This window comes from Mustela nigripes, chromosome 16, assembly GCF_022355385.1.
Source record: "Mustela nigripes isolate SB6536 chromosome 16, MUSNIG.SB6536, whole genome shotgun sequence".
Lineage (NCBI taxonomy): Eukaryota > Metazoa > Chordata > Mammalia > Carnivora > Mustelidae > Mustela > Mustela nigripes.
Genome location: NC_081572.1, coordinates 37,763,426 through 37,780,910, shown reverse-complemented (window position 1 = coordinate 37,780,910; position 17,485 = coordinate 37,763,426). Strand labels below are relative to the sequence as shown.

Here is a 17,485-nt window from a genome sequence, read left to right as displayed (position 1 = left end):
ACTGCCGGGGTGGGCGCTGAATCCCGGACGGGGGAGGAGGGCGGGCGGGCGCGAGTGTGTGTGTCTCTCTCGAGTCATTTACGGCGGAGCAGCCGGCGCGAGCGCCGAGGAGGCAGCGGCGGCGGCGGCTTCGTGCAACTGTGGCTCCCTCCACCTCCTCTCGCTTTTTGCTCCTTGATTCTTCGCCCCCCACACACGTCCATGGGGAGCCGGCCCCCCTGCCGGCACCTCCTCTCGGCTTGGCCCCCTAGGAACCAGCTGCCGCCTCCCTGGCCGCGGGCTGCGCGGGCGCCCGGTGCCCCGGCCCCGGCCCCTGGCGTGGCGCCCAGGTCTCGCCGCCCGCAGCCGGGGCTGGCGCGGCGCTCCGCTCGCCCAAACTGACTCCGAGAGAGAGGAAACCGATGCTCAGCTGCACCGAGACAGCGGGCGAGCGGGCGTCCGGGGGCAGGGCGGGGGCGGCAGGGAGACGGAGACGTCGGAGACTCTGAACCCCACAAAAGTTCAAGGTTTGTGCAGGTTCCCCCCGGGGGAGGCGAGGAGCGAGGCGGAGCTGCGCGCCCCTCTGCTGAGACAGCGAGACCTGGGAGGAGAGGGGGACGGCCGGGAGCCGCCGCGGGCTGGCCGACCCCCCTCGCCATCCTACTACGGCTGACAGCCGGGAGGCTGGAGTCGGCGCCCCGGGCAGGGAGGGCGCGGGTCCGGCACATTAGCCGGCTGTCCCGCTCCCCCGCTTCCCCAGGCCGGGTCTCCATGGGGCAGCCGGTTCCGGCCGCACCACCCGCGCCCCAGCCGCGGAGCCGCTGCCCGAGCAGGCGGCGCTGAGCCAGCTTGCGTGGAGCCCGGGCCCTGGTCGAGACTGGAGAGCGCGCTGGAGCCGTGCAGCGAGCTCTGTGAGGGGACGAGCCGCGGGCCGCCCGCCTCGGGCATTTTGTCCCGGCGGCGCCTAGGGTGGCGGCGACCCGCGTCGCCAGTCTCATCACTGCACGGAAACTTTTCCTGCTCCAGATGGATTAAAGTTGCCTGGATTTTCTCTTTCTTTGCGAAAGAAAGCATTCATTTGCTCCTAACCTGGGATTTTTATGCTGGGGCTGCTGCAGGGCGCTTGGAGGAAGGAAGCCGCGCTATCTATGTGGGGTTACTACCGACACCGAAGAAACTGGGGCTTGCGCCGGAAATCTGCACCCTCGGGCGAGTTCAGATTGGAGCTGGGCCTCGGGACTGGGGGATCCTGCACTTGGCTCTAGGTAGTCTCCGAGACGCTGGTGGCCACTGGGCTCCGGGACCGCACGTGCGGCTCCCCCCTCGCCGCACAGATCCTGCAGGGGGCACCAGCCCGGGGAGGTGGAGGCTCCTCCCGCCCGGAGCTGCGCCCCTACCAGCTCCGAGGGTGTAGCCGGCGGCGCCTGGGACGCCCCCTCCCCTCAAAGTGTCCCCGAATTGCACTCCCTGGTCCCCAGAGCTACAGCAGAGACATTCGGACGCCACGACCACCCTGAGTTGGATGTGACCGAACCCAGCCTGGGGCCAAGTCATCGACGACTATTGCCCCTTCGGCCCCTTCCCGCTCCCGCCTCGGCCATGGCCCCAAGGATGTCGGGCCGCGGCGGCGCCGCCCTGCTCTGCCTCTCGGCGCTGCTCGCCCACGGTAAGTGTCGCGGCGCGGACTCGGAAGTGGAGATGCGGCGGGCGCCTCTGGAGGGGGCACAGGGAAGACTAGAGAAAGGCGAGCCCCCACCCCGGACTCGAAGCCGCTGCTCCCAGCCTTGCATCTCGGGCTGCAGCTCGAGTTACCTCCAGCTCCCCCAGCCCTTTGGCGGGAGCGGAGGCTGCGAGCCCCGCCCTGGGGACCGAGCCCGGCCCCGGAAAAGGGCGGGGGGGGGGGTACACTCCAGTGCTTTGCAGGTTAGGAAGAAGGGTCCAAACCCAAGAGTCTGGGGGCGTGTCCGCCCACGGAAATCTGCGGGGATCCAAGGGATCCGCTAGATCGCGTCCGGGCCGCCCCTCCTTGCACTCCCACCCCCGCAGCCGGCGGGGCTGGGGGACGTTTGGGTCCGCGGGGATCTTGTCTTCTCCGCGCCTGGTGCGCAGGCCGGTACGGGGCCGCGCCGCCCGTCGCCTCGCTTCCTGCGGCGGTCCTCGGGAAGGGAAGTGGACTGACCAGGGCCCGGGGAGCCGCGGCGGCTCGCCGTTCGCCGCCCGCCGTCCTGTGAGCTGCATCTAAATGGCCGGCTTAGCTGAGCCTGGAGGGCGGGGGTCTGGGCCACGGGCGCAGGCCGGGGCGGCGGGCGGCGCGCGGAGGGAGCGGGCTCCGCGCTCTCGCGTTCTGCAATCTGTTGCGTCTGCTCCCTGGGCTCGCCCCGGGCTCCGCGGGAAAGGGGGTGGGAGAGGGAGGGCCCGGGGTTGGCGCGCTCTGGCAGTGGGACAGCAGGAATACGGGTAGGGGACAGAGGGTCTCTGAACAGCCCCCCACAGTGGGAACTCCAATCCGACGGGAGGAGGCTGCAGCGGGCCTTCTGCAAGCTGGAGGCGCTCCAGGAGGCGAGGGTGCTGACCGATTGGGGAGGACGAGAGCTGGGGCGGAGGAGGAGAAAGGAGAAGAGAGGCCCTCTGCCCCCTCCCAACCTGAAGCCGGCAGACCTGGGACACATTTCCCTAACGGGCGTCGGCGAAGGAAGCTTTGTTAACCGCGTGTTGAGGGGTGAGCCTGGACAGGCTGGAGAGGGACTTAGATGGAGAGAGCAGTAGGCTCTGCGCATTGATGGAGGACCCTGGATAGGTCGCGCTCAGCTTTTGCCCACATCTGCCCAGTCCTGGGGAGCCTGCCCAAGCTCTAAGCTCCCCTTGCTCAGGCCCACAGCCACTAACCAGCTGCCCCTCAACCTGACCAAGGCGCTTTCTCAAGGTGGAAGAATAAAGAAAGGAATCGGCTCCCCGAATCTAAGGTCCTGGGGCTAGGAGGGGGTGGGGAACAGGCTGACCTCCCTCTAGGGTGGATTGGTTCTTCCCGGCTGGGGGTGACCCTAGAATGGGAGCGGATTTGAGTTCAATTCACCAGACCCAGCCAAGCTCAGTTCTTTATCAGAAGAATGGGCAGGGCAGCAGGATCGGGTGGGAGCAGGGCGAATGCAGCTGGGAACCAGAAATCTCGGCTCCCTGTGCAAGACTTAGGGCGGGGAGCGGGTGGGGTTGTGGGCTCCGCACTTCTGCGCCCTGGAGCTGCAGGGGCTACGCCTGGGACCGGGCCCTGGTCAGCAGGGTGTCTGGGTGCCTAGCTGGAGGAAACTGAGCTCCTGCGTGGGGCTAGGCGTGGTTCTGCCCCCCTCCGAGTCTTGTGCCTTATTGCCCACTTTCTGTTCTAAACCCCAGCCATGGCCCCACTTGGGGGCAGCGCAGGGGCTCCTATTAGGTTCCCACTGCCCAGCTTCCCAACCCGTCAAACCTGGCATTAAAGATCCTTTCTCTTCCCTCCTGTGCCAGAATCTTGCCTGCTTCCTAAGATCCAGCCAGGTAGGGCCTGGCTGTCCTTGCGCTTGCTTCTCTGGAGTGTTAGCAGTCTGCTTCGTTTTCTCCTTAGATGTCTGTGTCTTCCCTGTGCCGGGTTAGTCCCCGAGTGGTGGAGGCAGACCCGTGGGCTTATTCTCCACTGTCCCTCCATGCAAGCAGCTCTTAGCACGGTGCTGGTACCCACAGGACCCACGGCTGGTCCGGCTCCCCTTCTGAGCTCCTTCCCTAAGTCCCCATCCCATGCCTCAATCTCCCCTTCCTCAAGGAATGGTACCAGCAGATGCTCAAAGCTTAGGGGATGCCCCCGCAGAGATGGATAAGACTAGAATCACAGAAGTTCTTCCCCTCACCCCCCAATAAAACCCATATTCCCTGGACCTTCCACCTTCAAGGTTGCCTGACACCCACCCACCCAAACCATTCCTCTGTCAAGAAAAGGATTTTGCCACACTTCAAGCTAGCTTTGGTTGGGATCTCTGGGCTCTTCAAAGAAGCTGGGGTTGGTTCTCCAGCAAGCTACTGAGCCCCCAGGCTTCTGACCACACAGCCAGACTGAGCCAAATAGCCTGGGTTGCTCTCTGATCGACTCTGGTGCCATCGGGCAGGGTGACCTTGGGCTGTCTCCCTCATCCCCCAACTTCCACAAGCCATGTGGCCCCCCCTCCGTCCCCTTTCTCACTTTCTGCTGGGACTACTGGGCAGGTACCATATGTTAACAGAGCCCTGCTACCTTTCGGGGCCCAGCTCAGCCTGTGGGGTGGGAGTCCAGACTCCCCTCTCGATCTCCAGGCTTCTGCCAGAGAACATCTAAGAAGGCCACTTTCCTGCATCTGGTCTTTGGGAAGGCTTTCTGCTCCATTTTTAGTGTGAATGGGAGTGTAGGGGGGCAGGGTGCTGGTGAAGTCTGTGGTCGAGCCGGTAATGTCAGCCTCCTACTCGGTAACCTTCACTGGCTCTCTGCTGCCTGTAGAATCAAGGATCCGTCTTTGGCCTAGACAATCAAAGGCCCTATACAATCTCATCTCGACCTGCCCTCAGGGGCGGGCACTGCCTGCCCGGCATCATCCATGCATCTTAGGAGGTATCCCTCTCCTCACCTTCCTGCTTCTCTGCTTTTGCACCCAGCAACCCCACCCCCACCCCAGAATACCAGCCTCCAGTTCTTACCCAGCCATCAAAACCCAATTCCAACCTCATTCCCCCCAGGGAATCTGACTCTGTTCCCCCTTGGCTTCCCACCAGTGGCCCCCGCCCTGTAACAGAAGCAAGTGCTCTTTGTGCCTCCTTCCCAGCACTCCCCCCCCAGGGCCACAGTGTGTGCACACACGCGCGTGCAGGGTGTGCGTGGGGATATTCATGTGTGCACCCCCCTGGTGTCCACATCCTTGCATTGAGAGCAGGTGCCATGCATTCTTTATTCTTGCCCCATTCTGCAGTCTGTGACACATGGTAGGCGCTCCGAAGAAATGAATGGCGGTGGGACAACAGCTCCGTATGGAAGGAAGGGGGGCCTTCCTGTGGCAATTGAAAAGGGAGTTCTGGGACATGGGGCAGAAGTTGGGACAGGGAGGAGCTAGGGAGAGGCACTGGGAAAGAGCGCAAAGGAATGGGGCAGAGCCATGCCACACCCTCTTGAGGGAAACATACAGGAAACACACATCTGGAGTGACATGAGTAACATCACTCCCCAGACGAATGTAGGGTCCCACGGCATTCTGACTACATGACCTCAGATGGATGTGTCCCTACAGGCAACCTGGCAACCTCAAGTTTCCCTGGTGGCTTGGGTCCATGCTCTCCCCACCCCACTGATGACCCAAACTCTGGGATCCTTTTGAGAGGCAGAAGGGACCACAGCAGTACAGGGTCAACACTGTCCCTTGGGACGACCCCTCACTGCTGGGAGTGAGGAGAAACGCCCCCCCCACCCCCCGCCCCTGCAAGCACACACACCCATCTTCTCGCTGGCCACACGGAGTCCTACACCACAACACAGCCCGGTTACATTTAAGACCAGTAGGTGGGGATGTGTTATAAACTTGGTGGCAGAAGCTTTATTAGATGCTGAGGAGAACTCAGTGCTTGGCTATACGGGGTAAGGCCACATTAGAACATGAGTGGAGGACGTGGCCATCTCCTAGACCCTTGCTGGGGGGCCAGTCTAGAACTGATGGCCCCCAGACCTGAGATGGGCAGTGAGTGCCCATGAGGCTGCAGAAATACAGAACCTTAGAGGCACCAACTCCCACCACCAGGGTCCACCTGCCCACCTGGGGCAGGGACGTGGGGGGCTTACGTGGTGGGGGTAGTGGAAGGGTTGGCTTTGCTGCCCTGCATATGGTGATGTCCATCCACAATCGGAAGCTGAAAGACGCACACGGAGCCCCACCTCAACCTTCATGCAGATGAGGACATGGGTGCTGGGAGAGGGGAGAGGACTGGCCAAGGTCACCCTGCCAGTGTGTTCTGGAATCAGAACCAGCACCAGAGCCCAGGGGTTTCCTGGATTGGTAGTCGGCTCCAGGCCACTGCACAGACACCCCTGCCACCTCTGCTATCCCATCTCCTGAGGGCTTTGTGCAAAGATGCCCTTCTGGCCTCAGGCCAGCCTCAAGTCCCAACCAGTCAGGACAGGCAACCACCAGGGGTGGTAATAGGCCTTGGTGAGCACTACAGGGGAGTGTGGTGGGGCTCCGGAGTTGGTCTTCACCTCTCTTTCATGAGCTCAAAGTCCAGTGGAGGAGACCAGAAAAAAGCCCAGGTTCTGAAATTTGAGGCAGTTTGAAATTGGAGTCCCTAGGAGACAGAAGACAGGGGCTCAAGTCCTAACCTTGTCATCCACATGCTGTGCAAACTGCAGTAAAGCCATCTTCCTCTCTGAGTTCTTTCCTCCTCTGCCAAGGAGGAGACAGTGCCCGGCACGCCCCCTTTCACATCTCTTGTGATGGTCGAGCCTGCTGTTTCGTCCCTTACGTGTCTCTACCCGACGCGGGGCCCCCCCTCCACGGATGCCCACAGCAGACGCTAACAAGGGAATCCGTTTCTTTCTCCCCGTTCCCTCCCCAGGGTCCTCCTTACTTCTTCCTTGCCAGCACTTAGCACAGAATTTTAATAAGAGATTAATGAGCCAGTTGTGGGGCATTGTGTTTTGTTTTTTTTTTTTTTTAAGATGAATTTCTTTTTCTAGATCCCTTTTCTGTCTTTTGACATGAAAAGTGGGCCCCTGACCATCAATTCGGCCAGCTCTGCCGTACTCCAGCTGTCCCCAAGGATGGGGCAGTGTGTCAGGGAGCGCCAGCATGGGGCTACACTGGTCTCTGGGAGACAAACCACCCGCCCTGGGGAGGGAGGCACCGGGCCGGGGAGGCCAGCACAGTGACAGACAGGGGACAAGCTGCTCTGAGGACACAGGTGGAGAGGCCAGAAGTCATGTTCTCCTTTCTTCGGTCATGTTTGCCCCTTTCAGCCCTACCTCTCCTGGCCCCCCATGCCCACACGTCCACCCCCATGGGCTGGATGGAGTGGGAGACAGACGTGCCTGCCTGGTACTCAGGGCTTGGGGCGGGAAGGAATGAATGCGAGAATAAGGAACTCAGGGCAGAAAAAGGTTAAAAAGAAAAGAAGTAATTGAAGAAAATCACTTTTTGCCTAAATTATCTAGAGGATTTTGGAAAGTTCTGCTTTTTATCAGCCCTTGAATCCCTCCTACATTCTCCTCCCACGTTCTTGCCCGCACCTTTCTGGCCCGAGAGGTTGGACAACGGGTTGCTCTCTTCTCTTGAGGGACTCCTCCTGTTCTGTCCACACTGGACGCAGGAAGCAAGATGTGGACTTGCTGGTGGACTCTGCAGCTTGCGTCCGTGTCCTAGGCCCATACCTCGGGGCCCGCAGAGCCCGGAGACCGGTGTGCCCAGGCTTACCTGGATAAGCGGGATGACAGTCACGAGAGTCGAGGCTTCCGGAGGCATCTCCATCCAAGAATCCAGGTCTGAACTGCGTCAGACCTCACACGGCAGGCCCCTGGCCGCCAGGGCCCCCTGAACCCTGAAGCCCTGCCCAGGGGCACAGCCCCAGAGGGGGCCAGCCCTCACACCTAATGAGCCACAGCCACACTGAGGGCCAACCTCCTTGTTTTTCTGAGGGAGAAACAGAGAGAAGGGAAAATGGTTTCTGCCCCCCAGGAGTGCCCATACCAGAGAGGCCCCAGTCTGATGGGAGAGGCACAGCCCCAGCCCTCAGAGGTGGCCTCGGTCCCCTTGCATGGTGACAGTCTGACAGTGAGAGACGAGAGGGCCCCCTCTGCCCAGAAGCGTAGGGCCCCACCTTGCAGGCCTCGTCCTCCGCTCCCCACCGCCCCCGGGGCTGTTGGAGAGCATGGCGCTGGGCCAGGAGTGAGTATATTTTTGGTGGCTCAGTACAGATGATACAGCAGACTTGTCACGGCAGGAGAGCAGTGTCGCTGGGAGCTTGCAGCACAGGCACACACTTGCGTGCACACCCACACACTCATGGGCACAGCCGGACGCACTTGAAAGCTCGAACGGCTCCTTGGAGTTCAGATCCACCTTTTCTCTGGATGTCCACAGCAGATCCCCATTTTACAGAGAGCAAAACCGAGGCTCCACGGAGTCCTCGCCACACCAACTCTTGAAGTCACATTTTCGGACCCTGACCATGGAAGTCTTGCCGTTTACCTCCCCGTCTCACACGTACAGAGGATAAGCAGACGTGGACAGACAGACACACGGACCCATACACCCGAGTGAGTCCCTCCTCCTCTCGAGCCTCTCTCCCCCTTGCTCTCTAGGCTTCTTTCAGTCCCTTGAATGAATGGTGCCCCTCTGTGCATGGTGTGGCCTCTCACCAGAACACCGTCCCATACCTGTCTCCTCGTCAGCCTTCAGGTCTGAAGGTAACCACACCTCCTCTTGGAAGCCCACCCTGATTCTCAGGTGGGCAAAGACCCACTACCTTCTGCAACTCATTGCCGATTTGCCCTATGTGTAATTGCGTTGCGTGACCTCCCTGCGGGCCACTAGCCTGAGTGGACCTGGACGGTGTGTGGCCTCCTCCCTGCTGCTGTACTCCCAGGGTCTACTGGGACATCCGGAATAAAATAGACATCCAGTGATTTGTCAGATGGGTAATCAGTGTACCCTTGTGCACATACTTGCACACGGAGACACCTTCCCTGTCACTCCGTGAGTATTCAGTTGGTGGTTACTGTGGACCAGGCACTGTTCCAGGCACTTCCCGTCTTCAGGGAATATAGCACATTCTCTGCATTCAGGAGCCTGTATTCTGGTGGAAGACGTGGCGGAAGGCAGACAGCAAGGAATACATACATTCAGTAAGTGGATTATATGTTAGAAGGCAAAGGAGTCTAAGGAAAATAAAAACGGTAGGGTAAGGGACATTGGGAATGCCTGTGTGTTGGGAGGGGTTGTGCAGTACGGAATGAATGCTCTCACCTGATAAGTGTCATTAAGCACACTCACGGGGGTGCGGAGCACACCAAGTATGCAAATATTGCCGATGGCAGCCTAGGGCAGGAGTGGGCTTGACCATTCTGACACAGCGAGGACTGCCCGAGGGAAGGAGGCGGGAGGAACTGGACACCCTGAGAAGAGGAGGGTTGGGGAAAATGGGTGGGGGGCAATGTAAGAACATTGCCTTGTAGGCTCAGTGAAAGGGGGAGCCATAGCAGGGCGTAGAGCAGGGGTGACCTGAGCTGACCCACTGTTGCAAGCTTGCAGAGCTTCAGAAACTGCAGGGTCAGGGACTGCTCCCCACCCCCCAACCCAGGGCCACAGGAGGGGTCCTCTGTCTGCTCCCTTTAGCCCACTGACCCTCACCGTCCTGGCTGTGGCCTCCTTTCCCAATGCCCATGGCTCATGGGCATAAGGCCCTTTCCCAATGCCCAATGCCCATGGGCATAAGGCCCATGGCCACCCCATGGTAGTGGGAAAGGAGCAGGACACACCGGGGCCCAGCTGCAGCAGAGACCATCCAAGGAGAGGCCGAGCTGATGTCCAGCCCCGCCCGGCCAGCCATGTGGCTGTCCAGGCCTCTTCCAATGGGCGTGGACCACTTGTCTATAAAACAGGGCTGCAGCCCTGGGTGCTTCCTCGGCCTCTTCTTGCCCAAACCCCCACCATCGCCTCCATGGTGGGAGCCAGACGCCAGTATCTTCTTCTCAGCTGAGGGATTTGGGATGCTAAGCTAGCTTTAGTTTATTTCACAGATTCTGATTTTTTTTTTAACTAATTATCTCCTTTTGCAAAAAAATTCTCTTCAGGAGCAAGGGGGGTTATAGGCGCTTGTTTGGACAGCGATCTTATACCACTGATTTGGGAAGGATGACAGCCAGGATGTGTGCAGGGAAAGCAAAACCCCATTTCCCTGGATCCCTGAGTGCCCTGCAGTGATTCCAGATTACCTGTTGCTTTGACCTCTGCCTGTCCCTGTTTTATGTCTGCAAGTGCTCGGTCGGGGGCCCCCTCCCTCCACCACAAGCCCCCTGCCACGGCAGGATCAGTGCAGCCCACACCTCTTAGGCAGGGAGGTGACCTGAGCCAGGGTGGCGGGGAGGGGGTGTGTGGAACCACACCCTCGCCAGCCCTGTCCTTCTCTGGGGAGAGCGAGATGGTATGGGGCCTTTGTCCAATGGGAAGGAACTCTTGGATTGAAAATAGGAAAAAATTACCATTTTCTCAGCTGCCAACACAGCAGAGAAATGATCTCAATTTTCTGTGGCTGTTCTCGGCAGGAGAAAAACGGCCAGCCGCCTGCCCCATGCATGAGAGGTCTGAAACGCAGGAGAAGGGAGGCTGGAGCTGGCAGAGGTGGCGAGGTGAGCAGTGGGGGCACTGGCATCATGCAGGAGACTAGCTTCCCCACTTGGGCCCTGCAGCCCTCCTCCAGCCCAGCCCCCACTGACCACAGGCCTATGTCAGGGCACCTATGGAATTACCTGATTACCTCACTTCTGTTAACTGAGCACCTGCTATGCACCACCCACTATGCTGGGCACCAGGAATCTTTCCCATGGAGCCAGGAGTAGACTTTGTTCTGTTTTTGTTTTAGTCCTGATATTCATAGCTCTCCTCTTCGACCCTTATTCGTCCCTGCTCTGGACTCTATAACCACCTTGTCTGGCTTTGTCCCTTCCTGTGTGACTCTGTGCCTTGGTTGACTCATCTGCAAAGGATTATGAAAGTACCCAACTTCCAGAGTTGTAATCATAATTACATAAACGAGTCCGTGTTTCATGTCAGATACTGAGAATAGTGCCTGGCACATACTAAGTGCCCCAGAATGATGGCTGTCAATGCCACTGTTATTAATATGCCTAGTATATGCCAGGCATTGCGTTAAATGTAAAAATGAAGAAAATATGGTGCCTGTCCCTTGAGGGGCTTTTAAGGGGGCGCCCCAGGCAGATGAGCTGTGTCTGCACAGACTGTGATACTAGGCGGTCATAGGTGCGTCAGGAGGGATGAAGAGGGTCATGGAGGGAGAAATCTCATAACTATTCAAGAAATCAGGGCAGGCTTCACAGAGGAGGTACCACTTTAGGAGGCCTTAACAAGGTTTGAGTTCTGCCCCTGAAAACTAATCAGTCAACATCTACTATGTGTCTGTTACCCTGGGGAGGACAGAATTGCAGGGCAAAAATGGCTCTTGGCCTACAAATTCAGTCCAGTGAGGGAGAACCAAGGCTGCCTGGGAAGGAGTAGTAGGACAGGGGCTAAGTGCAGGGTATATGGTTGGTAATTCTTTACCTGGATGCTCTTTTGAGGCCCCCTCATAACTTTGATCTAATATCTATGGAGCACTGGGGAGCTACTGAGTGTTCTGAAGTGAGGGAGTGATGTGATCAAAGCAGGGTTCTCTGCAATGACTCGGTTGGGGGCAATTTACAGGTTGGAGCAATGCTGAAGGACACCATTGAGTGAGGACACTGGGGATGGGAAGTAACCACTAGCCATCATAAGAGCACCACCCTATGGGAAAGAGTCCACCCTTAGAACCAGAGAGACAGAGCTAAGGGCTGGCTCTGCCACTTGTCCGTGGCTTGACTTCTTTCTACTCCTTGGTTGCCGCTTCTGTTGAGATCTGACAGCAGATGTGAGGTCCAAAGCCTGCAGCCTAAACCTCAGTGTTTGGAGCTACCTTGATTGTCCTGGCAGCTAAGGCCCAGGGAGCCAAAAGGACTCGCCTAAGACCCACAGCCATTTCTGACCTCCTGGGGGTCCAGGAGTGTCAGGAGTCCTGGGGAACATGGCCTGGTAGGAGAAGTGAGAGAGACAAGATCTCCCTCAGTATTTTTAACAAACACCCGGCCTCCCTCCTCATTCCCCAGCCCAACTGGCAGCCAGAGGCCAAGGGGTCAGATCCCAGGGGTCACTGCCAGCCCTTGGGCTCCGGGAAAACCTCAGAAGAAACCACATCAGCTCAGAGAACAGTGGTAGGTTTTTAAGTTCATGCAAATGTAGGTTGGACTCTCAGCCCTGCGTCAGTACAGCTGGGTGACCCAGAAGCTTTTGCCGGCCTATCTCCCTGAGCCTCAGCTTCTCCATCTGCAGAATGGGCGTAATACTATCACCTCTCCGGGGTGGGGCTACTCCAAGGGTTCAAGCATGGAAGTGCCCAGAACAAAAGCTGTGGGCCTGCCGGAGACCTCAGTAAGTGTGGTAGGCTTGGTTTGTGTCCTTCCTTTCTTGCCTGAAGCCAGGCCTCGCTGCTGGGAAGCATGGGTTAAGACGGTGCCAAAGGCTTCCCGGAGCTCTGCTTCCCGGTGGTTGGGTTTTTTTGTTTTGTTTTGTTTTGTTTTGTTTGGGGTCTTATTTTTCTTACCCTTGATGCCTCCTAGCAACATGCTGCCTGTTTTAAACACAGCAGTGGCCAGCAGCCAGCCCCTTGCCTGCACTCCCTCATTTCTCTTCGTGTCCTTAACCAGGAAAGCAGCCACAGACCTTGTGGGGCCCCCATTCCCACCCCGGGGCACAGGAGGCATTCCTGGGTCCTGCAGCTGACCCCCCTGCAGTACCTGGGTCGCACCGGCTTGTGACTGCATACGTCACTTGCACGGTAGTTCTGAGCCGTGGCCAAAAATCAGGTCTCAGGTTATAGATGCTGAGCCCGGGGCGTTCCTAAAATGCTTACTCTGATGCATCCTGCTGCCCAAAGCATGTGCAGACCCTTGTCCCAGAGCTGCCTTGTCTCCCTCTTGGGTCTCACGATTCTTCTTCTGCAGACTGGAGGGAAAAAACCAAACCCACCGTGTAGGGGAGTTGAGAGCAAGGTCCCTGAGCTCCTTCATCCTGCTGGCAGAGTCGGGATTTGGTACAGGTCACTGTGACTGTTTCTTCTTCATCATGAGTCCCTAGCGGTCACCTCCAATGACCCAAACCACCCACAGGGCCCCTGTCTCCCCAGCCTCGTGCCGTGTCCCTCCTCTGCCTCTGGGCTCTTTCCGCCAGCCACCCACCTCGGACAGAGCCTTCCTCCCGCTGGAGTTCAATGCCCAGGTCGCTGAAACCAGGGCTTCTGTACTGGATCAGGGCTGCCCCATGGAAATAGACCCCCAAGACACCTGTGTAAGTTACATTTTCCTAATTCTCACATGAGAAGAAGTGGAAAGAAACAGGTGAAATTGATTTTAATGTATTTTAACCAATATATACAAAAGGTTATCATTCCAATATATTTCAAAATATATTTTAACCAATGCATACAAAAGGTTATCATTCCATTTAATTAGTAAGGAGCTATTTTATGTTGTTTCTTTTGACTTCTGTATTAAATCTTTGAAATCCCTTATGACTGACTCCTGTAGAAGCACATGGCAATCCCAGCACGCCCCATTTCGGTTGCTTGGTAGTGGAGTGGAGAGTGTGTGTGTGTGGCTGGCGTCCTGGACAGGCCGGGGCTAGGTGCTCCCCAAGGACGCTACCAAATTCCCCCCTGGGAGCTTCCTCTGGGGGCCCTGGGGCTGGTGGGCTGGGCCACTGGCCTTTCAAATGCAGTCCTAGGAGATTCCCTGCCCACTAGGAGCCCACCCAGCTCCTCCCCAGCCCTGGCTACAGTGTCCCATTCATGCAGGGGCTCCCAGTCGCCTCCCAGGGGCCATTTTCCCTTCTGCTTTATCCTGAAATCATATAAACCACGTGTTAGATCAAGTCACTCTCCTGCTCAGAGCCCTCCACCTCCCTGAGAGGGAAAGCCAGAGTCCTTACGGTAGGTGACAAGCCTGGCGTGATCTGTCCCTTTTCCTGGCCATATCTTCTTTCTCAGCGGCTCGCCCCACCCCCAACCCTGTCCTCCACTGTCCTCACCAAGCCTCAGCGACTCGACCCTGGCTGCCCTCACCTGGCCTCTTCCCCCCAATACGTGTGACTCAATGCCCCCATCCTTTGAGGCCTCCGCTCAAATGCATGTCCCAGAGTGGCCCTCCCTGGCCGTCCCCTAGCCACACTAGCCCTGCCCACACCTCGCTCTGCCCCCCACGGTCTCTCTTCACCTGACATGATGTGTAGTTATGTGTCTGCTGGATCAGGGACCGGCACCCTCCTTGGGATGGGAGCTCCTGAAAGCTGGGTGCCGGCTGTCCTGGTCACTGCTATACTCATTCCCAGCACCTGGATCGGTGCCCGGCACACGGGAGATGCTCGGTACCTATGTGTGGAATGAAAGAAGAAAAAGGTTGCGACTTTCCCTCCTCTTAGCTTTCTCCCCAGGTTGCAGCTGGGATGAGAGATCTGGGATTAAATGGATGACATTAGACCATAGAGCAATTTCTCCCTCCTTCCCTCTCTCCCTTCCTTCCTTCCTTTCTGTCCTTCTTTCCTTCCTGGCCTGCCTTCCTTCCCACACTCCTCTGCCGTATCCTAACTTTGTGGTCTCGGGAAAATTGCATCACTGTTCTGTGGGCTCAGTTTCCACATCCATAGAATGGGAGACCAAGAGTACCCATCTCATAGGGTTGTGGCAATGAATACATTAAGGCACGTAATCCACTTGGAGCAGCGCCCAGCTGGTAGTTAAGTGCTTAGGAAACGGTAACGATACTTGTGTTCAGCCCATGGTTTGTATACCTGCTCCGCGCCCAGCTCTGTGACCGGCAGTGGTCATGCAGCAGTGACGACACAGTCACTGGCAGATGTGGGACAAGGATGCAAACACTTTCTGTGCAACAGAACCCGGGCCAGGGTAGCCAAGTGCAGGAGAGCGGGGTGGCAGAAGGGCCTCCCCTGGACTCTGGGGGGCGGCGGCAGCGGCAGCAGCAGCGTCCAGTCATTTTGCCACAGTCACTGCCCAGATCTCTGTGACCTGGTGCGTTGAGCCCCAGGAGCAACAGGGGTGTCCATTCCGTCCTGAGGCGCGCCCACCTGGCTCCTGCCGAGTGCTGGACAGAGCCCAGGGGAGCGCCAAGGGAACCTCCTTGCCATCAGCACCTACATCTGAGATCACGGGGGTTCTGTGAGCTGGTGCACATGATGGCCCCAGCTCTGTCCGGGTGCCGGGTAGGCAAAAGGTACCAGTTATATTATCACCCTCACTCCTGAAGTACCGGCAGGCAGTGGAGTCTCCATGAACGGCGCCCTGCCCACGGTGGGCTCTCCGTCCGTGCCTGCAGAGTGCACTGAAAGCTGGTGCCCTCTGAAACTGCGTCTGCATCCTGGCACACGGGGGCCACTCAGTGCAGTGAGAGCCTTAACGTCAGAGTGCCTCGGGTCAGGGGAGCTAGATGGGAGTGTCAGCCCCCTCTCATCCTTGAACCATCCCTGTTTGGAGAGAGAGCAACATCGAGGGTCCAGAAAGGGACAGACCACACAGCAATCGGGCATGGCAAAGCCACGCCTAAGACCTGGGTTCCTGATGCCCAGCCCAGTGGGCTTGTCCTTGTGTCTTCAAAGGTCTGGCATGAGGGTATCAGAGATAGGGTCCCCCCACCACATCCGGCTTCCCCAGCGGCTGTATCTGGGGGATCTGTCTGTCTCAGCAGGCACGGTGTTTACTGGAGTAACTAGATTCCGTCCCCAATAATCACATCACAAACAGCGTGAAATGGGAAGTGTGGGGAAGGCTTTGCTACATGTGCGACCCGTTTCCTTATTTTCCCTCCAAACGCCAGCTCCCCCACCCCCCCACCGCTGCCACATCACACGCCCACACGTGGACGCACACGCACGTGACCTGCACTCCCCAGGTATCCCGGTTTGGGCTTCTGGTCCCAGCCCAGCGTAGGTCACTTAGGTCCCTGTTCAGCCCTCGAAGAGCAATTTTTCCTGTCAGGACTGGGGTGTGGGTGGGGGGGGGGACAGGAGGAGAGGCTATTCGTCACCCCTGATGGTCACCACTGTTCCCCACCAAGACCAAGGAATGTGGTGCCCTGGATAGTTCCAAAACGGCTAGCACACTCTCTATCACCTTATCCCAGGTAAGCCCAGCCTATGAAATGGGCCATCCTGATCCCCATTATATGGATGAGGTGGGGATTAGAGAGGAGAAATGACCAGCCCAGGTCACAGATGGGGAAATCTGTCTCTTCCTTTGGACACTACCTTCCATTCCCCCTGGGCCCTATCTCCTGAGTCTGTGGCTCCAGGTCCAAGGGCCTCTCTTCTCGCCCCGAAATCATGGAGAAGAGCCACCCCCTTTCAGCGTGGTTCCAGAGCTGTCAACTCATCCATGCACACACCCCGGTTACCAAAGGGGAAACTGAGGCACAGAGTGACGGGCTCATCCCCTGGGGCTGGCTTCCCTCCTCATGGGTCTCCGCCCTCTGCCTGACAGATCTTCCCCACTCATCCCTTTCCTCTGTCCGGGGCTGCTGCCTTGGGACCCCCGCGGGAGATTTGTCGGAGTAGAAACCCTGCAGGCCTCCTCCCCTTCCCCACACCCGGAGGAATCCAGATTCTCCTTGGCAGCCCTGAGAAGCTGATCTGCATAAAACCATCCCCGGGCCCTGCCTTTAAAAGTCTTCATTTTTTCTCTTCTCCCTAAACGGCCCCTAAATGATTTCTGTAAATTGCTCTAAGTAGCTCAAAAAAAAGAAATAATAATAACTCAGCGAGTGGCTGCCTGACCAGAATGCGGATGGCTTTCCCCCGGCCTGGTCCCCACTCCCAGCTCCTTCCTGCCCGGCACCCAGACAGAGCACCCTCCACTCCTTAACCCAGGAACAAGGAGCACGGCCTCATAGAACCAGCCTTGCCTCCTCCCTCAGGCAGGAGGCTGCCCAAGTCCCCATCAGAGAGAGAGAGAGCCCCAGGAAGGGATGTTCTTCCTTCCCCTTCCCCATCCCCACCCCCACCAGGCTGGGGACTCTCCCAGGATGGAGCTGCGCCTCCCTCATCAGTCTTCCAGAGAAGATAGTGCCTCCATCGTCAGATGAGAGGTTTTCCCAGGAGCAGGGGCACTTGCCCCATGAAGCAGGGGCTTCTCTCTGGGCGGGGCTAACTTCCCCTGTCCTGCAACCAGTTCTTTGTAGAACCTCATTTCCTTCAGCCCACCTTAGAAGCTTGGGCCCTGATTCCTAGACTGGGGTCCGTGTCCTTGACTCCAATCAAGCATTCATTCATTCATTCATTCATTCACTCCTTCATTGTAGAAAGCTTTTCTAAATACCTCCTGGGTGCCAGACACTGACTTTCTGCAGATCTGGCCCCTTTGCGGGGCTCCTCTGACCAGGGCCCCCTGGCACAAGCCTGGCTCTCCTGGGGGTAGGGTATCCAGCCAGAGGGCCAGCTGGGCTCGCATTGCCCGGGGGCATGAGCCCAGCCTCAGTCCCTGGTCACCGTCATGACCTCCTGGCCTCTTTGTTGTGTGGACCAGAGAGGGGTTTCTCTTGGGGAACAGAGGTCAGAGGCAGGAGGGAGGTGCTTCCATGGAGACCCTGGCCTGGACGTCGTTCCCTCCATAACCTCTCCCCAACCCTCCTCACCCCAAGACCATCTCCTAGCCACAGGGGGCT

The 17,485-nt window shown here is 58.0% G+C and overlaps 1 protein-coding gene across 1 annotated transcript in view; it reads left to right on the top strand.

The window, feature by feature from the left end:
* Nucleotides 1-1,097: 1,097 nt before the first annotated feature.
* The window catches only part of TMEM132E (transmembrane protein 132E), a 52,236-nt gene continuing 35,848 nt past the window's right edge, over nt 1,098-17,485 (top strand). The window contains exon 1 of the mRNA XM_059378768.1: nt 1,098-1,645. Within this exon, the coding sequence (XP_059234751.1) occupies nt 1,579-1,645 (67 nt within the window). The 5' untranslated portion in view covers nt 1,098-1,578. The remainder of the gene's footprint in view (nt 1,646-17,485) is intronic.